At 44.0% G+C, this 9,128-nt stretch overlaps 1 protein-coding gene across 1 annotated transcript in view; it reads left to right on the top strand.

Annotated features, from left to right (window-relative positions):
* Window positions 1-536: 536 nt before the first annotated feature.
* The window catches only part of LOC109927759 (cholesteryl ester transfer protein, plasma), a 49,979-nt gene continuing 41,387 nt past the window's right edge, over window positions 537-9,128 (top strand). The window contains exons 1-3 of the mRNA XM_048606001.1: window positions 537-808; window positions 1,858-1,972; window positions 7,820-7,951. Of these exons, the coding sequence (XP_048461958.1) occupies window positions 670-808; window positions 1,858-1,972; window positions 7,820-7,951 (386 nt within the window). The 5' untranslated portion in view covers window positions 537-669. The remainder of the gene's footprint in view (window positions 809-1,857; window positions 1,973-7,819; window positions 7,952-9,128) is intronic.

Below are 9,128 nucleotides of genomic sequence, written 5' to 3'. Positions count from 1 at the left end.
GATAACTTGAAGCAGTCCTTGGTCTTTTTTGACCTGTTGTGTAAGCCACCCATCATCTGCCAAGGCACAATGACAACCCATTAAAGAGAGGTTTCCTGGGAGCTGAAACTAAGTCAATGACTCTCTGATCTGGTTCTTGATTGTGGTTGTTTTGTTTTCTGTTACACTATAACATGGCTCTGTTGAGTTGAAAAATATATTGGTTCCTTTTCACCTGCTACATTCAGAACCAGGACGATCAAGGGGGGTGCTCCTAATCATTAGAATCAGCTTTGAGAGCATGAGAGTGCTGGTGAGAAGGATTTATCTCACTGTCAACACCAGTAAACTCTCATTTCAACAAAAAAAAAGCGTGGGATTCGTTTCATGGATCTCTGACAATTTGGTTTTGAAATCCAGTTACTTAATTTTGGCTCTGACTCAGTTTACTTTAAGGAGTAACTGGAATGGTGGACTGTTAATGTTTATTGGAAAAAAGGTCAAAAGGTGATTCAAAACAAGTGAGGATATTTGCTCTGCATGCATATGTAGGGAAATGCATCATGTCCTTGCATTGGGAGTGGAGTGCACTCTGACTGACGATGTCGAGTAGAATTCAACTCTGTAAGATACATTAACAAGCGTGCTAACATCAAGGTCCACAGCACTGAGTCACGGTAAACTGGAAACATGTTTCTGCGGATACAGCTCACCCCAGTGTTTGTATTCCTGGCTACGGTCTCAATTTCCTGTGTTCAAGGATCCCCGCCTTCATCCGTTCCCAACGCGGGGATTGTCTGCAGATTTACCGAGGAAGCGGGACTAGTATGTAAGTTCCTTAACTTCGGGGCAAAGAGAGAATCAAAGCGACAGCCTTCCAACCACCCTTTGCCTGATAATGACACGATCTGAACGTTTATAGTGGACCATGTTGAAAGAAGCCCCATAGCCTTGCAGATGAATTGAGGCGCTTGTTATTCGCTGAGAATGTGGTATGGAAAGTTACCGCTGAGCTCAGTGACATTGCATTGCATTCAACTTACTTCCAGAACCCTTCCAGCCTATTTTTCCATACCTCTGCCTTTGTGAAAAGTGAAAGAATTTCCTTATTTCAGAACGTTCACTAAAGATTGGCGGCTACTTAATGCCAGCTAAATTTATTTTTCAATGTGCAGATGGGGGCTTGAGCTCGGGAGTAGGTCATCCGCTGCTGTGCCAAAGGTATCCAACTTTCCAGAGACAAGAGAGTTTTAATTCATTCACAGGACAGGCACTGCTGCCCAGGCAAGAATTTATTGCCCATCCCTAATTGGCCAGAGGGCTGTTAAGTGCCTACAGTAACTTATGGGCCAGGCCAGGTAAGGACAGCAGATTTCCTTCCCTGAAGGACATTAGTGAACTAGATAGATGGGTGTCCCCCCCCATCCCTCACTGCAGTAATGGGTTCATGTTGAATGCAAATTCCACCATCCACCATAGCAGGATTCAAACCCAGGCCCCCAGAATGTTATCTGGATCTCCTTATTTATAGTCTGGCTATAATAGCAATAGACCACCCCTCCCTTTGAATTACTGTTTAATTTTTTGATGCACAAGTTTATATTGTAAATGTTGATGCCTAGCTAAAGCCTGTTTTGTACTGCGTTAGGAATGGTTCTAGTTTGAGAGTTTGCTGTTAAAATGTGTTTCCCTTATGTTGCTGAATGTCACACAACTCTCCAGCTGATTGGGATAAATCATTGTGGCAAAGCTTTTTAAATGAAGCTGCTTGGTTTTTCCTTTCCAGAGCTTGCATTGGCACAATGTTTATGATCAAAGTGTTCCAACTGGGACAATATTCCAAATAATTTAACAAAACTTTCAAACTGTGTTTTCCAGTCAACCAGGAAACCAATGATGTAATTCAGGCCACATTTCGACATGCATCATTCCCGGACATAGAAGGGGAGACATCCATTCTGCTTTTAGGCTCAGTTTCATACAGTTTTAAAAAGTAAGCTTTTTGAGTTGCCTTTAAGTTCTCTGCGTGCATTCAGCTGTCTGTAAATTGACTTTAGTAATTGCAAATTTTGATGAATTGTTTCACGTCAGTTAGCAAACCATCCTGCATGAGATTTTGCAGCTCTGAGTACCGTGAGACATTGAAATTAGTGATTCAAAGTAAGGTGCTATTCTCAGAGGAACAAACCAAAAGAGTGCAGATACTCCTTTCAACTAATTTGTGCCTAGTCTATGTGTTTTTCCGCAGATGTTCTGAGTAGAGCCTTCATTTTCTGTCTTAATCCTAATATGTACAAATTCTATCAATGATTATCATCATGTTGTCTCCTGACCCCTCCCTTAAGTGGGAACGTTACATTTCATCAGTCCCTCCTGAGGGTGGCTAGGGAAGAATGGAGTGGGAAAAATTAAGCATTGCTGTTAATATCTTTCTACACTTCAATCACCCTCCCTTAAATGTATTAATTCATCTCCTTTTTAAAGATGTCAATTGCTTGCAGATTGCAGATTTGTAATTTCTCCACTTACTGTTTGGAGTTTCTCTCTGCACTCTCACTGCAGTTCCCAGCACCCTTTAGTTTGTGTTGTTCCTCCTTGGGGTCAAGATTGAAACCAAAAGTGTGAAGTGACTGGAATGGGATCTATCAGTGTGAAGGTCCCCCTGTACCAGAAGGATATAGGCAGCAATGCTCCAATAACTGAGTGGATGCTACATAGTGAAATCATTTATTTCAGGCCAAAGTAGCAATTTATATTTATGCCAGATGTATCTTTGGCTTTAAACAGCAGTACCATCACTGAATGCCCCACCCTCAGCATCCTGTGGATAACTACTGATTAGAAACCTAATTGGGTCAACCAATGATTGGCACCTTATCCACCATCTTAATCATGCACATCCTTCACCACCCCATAGAGTGCCAGCAGTGTGTACCACCTTCATGATGTGTTGAAGTGGTTCACCCAGGTTTCTCTGATACCATCTTCCAAACCTGGAACATCTACCACTTAGAAGGGCAAGGGCAGTAGCTGAACAGCAGCACCACCACCTGGAACTTTTCCTCCTGCACAAACTCCATTCTGACTAGGAATTATATCACTGTCACTGGGTGAAAATCCCAGAACTCCCTTCTTTACAACACTATGTGTGTACCTAAGCAGGTGGATTGCAGTGTCTCAAGAAGGCAGTCCACTTCTGCTTTCTCAAGAGTGGTCATTGACAGACCTTGCTATTGATACACACATCCCATGCGAGAACAAAAAATGTGCAAACAATGATATGCAATATAAGATATTTCACTGTGTAGTTTGCAGTTCTTTTTCAGACACTCATATCCTCTTGAAGGTCCTTTAAGCACCATTCTGTTAATGAATTACCTTGGCTGTATAGGCATTGTTATTTTGTAGTCAAACATGGCAGTCTGTATAAGACAAGGTCACATAAATTGCAATGAGATAACTGATTAATTTGAGTTTTGTTGGGATTGGCCAATGTTAGATAGGCGAACACCACTGCTCCTCATATATTCTCCTAGAGCCTTCTATCATCAGTCTGAGAGGGCAGATCGGCTTGATATCTTGTCCAAACTGGTTAATTGCTTTTATTTACACCACCCTTGTTTAAATCAGTCAATAAACGCAGAGCACCTCTGTTACAGCCAAATGCAAAGTTGGAATGTGATCAGTGTGCCAAATCAACCTGTTCGGAGATGTTATTACACACCTTTGGGGCAGGTGGGACTTGAACACAGACCTTTTGGCTCAGAGCTAGGGATACTACCACTGTGACACAAAATCCTTCCCTCAGGGTGAGGGAGACTACACTGTGCCACAAGACCCCTTGAGGTACACCAGGTATTGCAGGAATCATTAGTTTGAAACTTTTTAGATGTCATTACCTCTAAACTTAATAGCCTCTAGATCTTTTAGAGAAAGCTGGGTATCACAGGAGTGAAGGGCCTTATCAGCCCCTCCAACTCCATTCTGATTTAATCCCTTCCCTCTCTTCCTGCCATTTCCCTCACCTTTGCTGATCTGTATTGCTCTTGTAAGGCTTTGCAGGTAAATCGATTCATTCAAAATATGAGTGATTTAGTGGTGGTGGGTAATATCGATGTAAAGTACCATGGGTGATTTGGTGATAGGAAAAAATGTTCAGTTGTATGTGAAAACACTTCTGGATATAAAGGGAGAAAAAGGGAATAGCCTCTAACTGTTGTTGAGTTGCAGCTTACATTACTCAGTGCTGACTGTAACATAGTAGCATCTCATTACAGTACAAGCATGACCTTCAGCACTCACCCTCGAAAGTGTACTTTACTCAGTTATATTTCAGCTTTCTGCAAACACTTACATGAAGAATATGCTCAAAGCTCCAAAGTCAATATGGACTTCCACAAAACAATCATGATCAACTATTTCTTCTATACTTAACTGTAACAGTTTACCATTAAATCTGTTACAGTTCTTTTCAATATCACCATTATTGAAGATATAGGGGTCAACTTAGTCTACATGCTAAAGTTCTGGAGTGCAGCTTGAACACATGACCTGCTGTCACAGATATTGGGGTGTTACGAAACCAACGTTGACCGAGCTGAATTCTATAGTTTTTTTTAAAAACACTTTATAGGAGCAAATTACTGCAGATGCTGGAATCTTTACTGAAAACAACAAATGCTGGCGATCATAGCAGGTCAGGCAGCTTCCATGGAGAGAGAACAAGCTAACGTTTTGAGTCTAGATGACTCTTCATCAGAGCTGATGTGAAGTGTGGAGGGGGCAGCATTTATGCAATAATTGGGGGGTGTAGAGAGTGGAGTGCTGGGGGAGAAAGGACGTTGATAATTCAGAATAAATGATTGGAATGTGAGAATGGCAGAACAATGGTGTGTCTAACTGCCAGACTGGAAAGAACAGACCGTCCCGCTGGGGTAAGGGGACGGGAGTGAGGACATGGTGTCAGAGAATTTAACAAGTAAAGCTAAAAGAATGGGAAGGAATGGGAGGTGGTTCAAGATTTGAAGGTGTTGAACTCAATATTAAGTTCAGGTGGTTGTAAAAAGCCTAGTCTGAAGATGAGATGTTCCTCCAGTTTGCACTGTGATTCACTGGTACATTGACCAATGTTTTCATGTCGCTTCGTGCTCCCACCAGGACCTTGAAAAATTTGTTCATGGCACACTGATCTTTACCTTGCAGAGGCTGAATGCCAACCCTTGGATACTTCTTCCTACCTCCTCCTGGAACATTACCCCACATCTGAACATCAAGCCATTTTTGCCAGGTCTGTCACCAACCTCATTACCTCCGGAGATCTTCCCCACCCCACTACCTCCAACCTTATAGTCTCCCAACCCCAAACAGCCCACTTCTACCTGCTTCCCAACATTGACAAACCAGACTGCCCAGGTAGGCACACTGTATCAGCCTGTTCCTGTCCCACTGAACTTATTTCCTCCTACCTTAACTCTATCCTCTCTCCATTTGTCCAGACCCTGCACTTACATCCGTGATTCCTCTGATGCCTGCCATTGTATTGACAATTTCCAGTTCCCTGGCCCTAACTGCCTCCTGTTCACCGTGGAGTTCAATCCCTCTGTACCTGCATTAGCCACCAGAATTGTCTGAGAGCTCTTGGCTTCTTCCTCGACCAGTGGTCTGAACAATCCCCATCTACCACCACTCTATTCCGCCTGGCTGAACTTGTTCTCTCACTGAATAATTTCTCCTTTAATTCATCTTTCTTCTGCCAAGTCAAAGGAGTGGTTATGGGCACCCACATGGCTCCCAGTTATGCCTGGCTCTTTATGGAGTATGTGCAACAATCCTTGTTCCAATCCTACACTGCCCCCCTCCCACACCTCTTTTTTTCTCTGGACATTGACAACTGTTTCGGGGCCACTTCATGCTCCTGCCTGCACCTTGAAAAATTTGTTCATTTTGCCTCCAATTTCCACCCCTCTATAACTTTCATATTGTCCATTTCTGACACTTCCTTCCCTTGCCTTTCTGTCTCCATTTCAGGGAATTAACTATCCACTGCCATCCACTACAAAACTACTGACTCCCATTGTTACCTTCACTACAGCTCATCGCACCCCACATCCTGCAAGGACTCCATCCCATTTTCCCAGTTCCTTCGCCTACATCGCATCCGTTTGGATGATGCCACCTTCCAAAGCAGAGCTGCTGACATGGTTTACTTCTTCCATAACCGTGGTTTCACACCCTCTGTTATTGACAGGGCCCTCAACCACATCTGACCAGTCACCTGTGCTTCCACCCTTGCCCCTTCCCATCACTCACAACAGTGTGATCAGGTTCTCCTTGTCCTCACTTTTCATCCCACAGCCTCCGCATTCAAAGCATCATTCTCTGCCATTTCAGACAACTCCAGCAGAATGCCAACACCAAACTCATCTTCCCCTCAGTTGCCCTGTCTATGTTTTGCAGAGATCGTTCCCTCCAGGACACCCTAGTCCCTTCATTGACCACTAACACCACCTCACCTTCCCATGTAACTGCAGAAGATGCACCACCTGCCCCTTCACCTTCTCCCCGCTCACCATCCAAGGACCTAAACAGTCTTTCCAGGTGAAGCAGCATTTCACCTGTACCTTCTCCAATCTTGTGTATTGTATTTGCTGCACCCAGAGTGGCCTACTCGACTAATTGCAGACTGGGTGACTGCTTTGCAGAACACCTCCGGTCCATGTGCAAGCAGGATCCTGACCTTCCTGTAGCTGGTGATTTTAACACAGCGTCCGGCTCGCGTGCCCATGTGTCTGTCCTCGGCATGCTGCAGTGTTTCCAGTGAATCACAGCACAAACTGCAGGAATAACATCTCATCTTCACAATAGGCACTTTACAGCCTTCTGGACTTCATATTGAGTTCAACACCTTCAAATTGTGAACCAACTCCCATCTCTTCCCTTTCTTTTAGCTTTACTTGCTACATTCTCAGTCACCATGTCCTCTCTCCCCTAAACCCCAGCCCAGTGGCACTGCCTGTTCTTTCCAGTCTGGCAGTTCAAGGAAGGGTCCAGTTCTGAGGAAGGGTCACTGGACCCGAAACGTTAACTGTGATTGTTCTTCACAGATGCTGCCAGACCTGCTGAACTTTTCCAGCAACTTCTGTTTTTGTTCCTGGCAGTTAGACACACCATTGTTCTGCCATAACAGAGACAACAAGGTGCAGGGCTGGATGAACACAGCAGGCTAAGCAGCATCATAGGAGCAGAAAGGCTGACATTTCGGGCCTAGACCCGTCATCAGAAAATGCTCCTATGATTTCTGCTCCTATGATGCTGCTTGGCCTGCTGTGTTCATCCAGCTCTGCACCTTGTTGTCTCGGATTCTCCAGCATCTGCAGTTCCTACTATCATTGTTCTGCCATTCTCACATTCCGATCACTTACACTGAACTGTCAACATCCCTTCTCCCCCTGCACTCTACACTCCACCCCGCTGCCCCCCCCCCCCCCCATTGCATAAATGTTGTCGCCTCCACACTTCACATCAGCTCTGACGAAGAGTCATCTAGACTCGGAACGTTAGCTTGCTGTCTCTCCATGGATGCTGCCTGACCCGCTGTAATCTCCGGCATTTGTTGCTGTCAGTTCTTTCCAAACTCTTTCATCTGCACCAATCTGTAATTGTTTTGGAATGAACATCAGTGGCTATTGCATGTCCTCTGAATCGAACACATGTCTTGCCCCAACGTAACATGGCATAAAGTTCTAAATGTTCCCTAAAAAGGACACTGAAACTTGTATATGATGTCATCAGTTGAACTATATTTGTTTACCAAATCTCACTTCTGTATGTGTTTTCTGAGTTTGCAGATAAACAACATGTCTGTTGAAAAGAGTGACGTTGACCTCAGTAATGAGAAAGGAATCCTGATTGCTATCCAAAATGTGGCTGCTGCTTTCGAGGGAACAATGGACTACACATACTCCAGCTGGCTGCAAGTATTCCATTTTAACTGAGCAATCTCGTGTTTGGAGTTATAGTGAGACAAAAATAAATAAAAATATATGATTTTCTGCAGAGTAATTTGTTGATTCTATACTATTTCCTCTCTGCCTGGCCCAATGATGAGGAACAGAAGTGAGCCACTAAGTTACTTCTGTATTTTTTCACACCTTATTTACTACTTATCCACTACTTATGGAACAAAATGAGAGAAGTTCAAGAGGAGAGGGGGTGGGAAAATGTCTCTGCCATTAGGCGAGTGCTCAAGGTCATGGTAATGGATTAAGGAAATGTTAGAAAACAGCATAGAAAATAGGAGCAGGAGTAGGCCTTTCGGCCCTCCAAGTCTGCTCTGCCAATCAATATGATCATGGCTGATCATCCAACTCAGAGTGTCCTGTTCACACTTTCTCCCCGTACCTTCAGGGCTTTATGCCTACGAGCTATATCTAACTCCATCATGAAAACATTCAAAGATTTGGCCTCAAGCGCTTTTTGTGGCAGAGGTTTGCACAGGCTTCCCAATGTCTGGGTGAAAATTCTTGCTGGAGAGGTGGGGGCACTCTTTATTATTTCTGTAATGGTGACCTGTGATGTGATGATGCCTATTAGTATGAACTGGGGACAGAATTTACTGGAGCCTTTAGAAGTGAGGGAATGTGGTGCTTGTCATCTTCCTGACTCCCTCTAATAAAGACAGAGCTGGAGAAAGTCAATGGGCTTTCTGCCTGGAGGCCAACTGAGCCCCTTAGGTAACCAATCAATGGCCACAACAGACAACCTGTGATCCACAGAGACCCCACCCCAAGTGACTGTCTTATGAGGAGAGGTTGAAAAGTTTCAGCCTGTACTCTTTGGAATTTAGAAGAATGAGAGACGACCTTATTCAAGCATACAAGATTCTTAGGGGACTAGACAGGGTAGATGTGGGGAGGTTATTTTCCCTTGTGAGAGAATCTAGGACCAGAGGGCATTATCTCAGAATAAGGGGTTGCACATTTAAGGCAGAGATGAGGAGGAATCAGTGGAATTCTTTACCGCAGAGGGCAGTTGAGGTTGGATCATTCAGATCAACAATCCAGCATTCAGAGATAGATTGAATCAGAGATAGTAGGAACTGCAGATGCTGGAGAATCCGAGATAACAAGGTGCAGGGCTGGATGAACACA

Source organism: Rhincodon typus, chromosome 15 (genome assembly GCF_021869965.1).
Source record: "Rhincodon typus isolate 14 chromosome 15, sRhiTyp1.1, whole genome shotgun sequence".
NCBI lineage: Eukaryota > Metazoa > Chordata > Chondrichthyes > Orectolobiformes > Rhincodontidae > Rhincodon > Rhincodon typus.
This window is presented reverse-complemented; position numbering and strand designations above follow the sequence as displayed.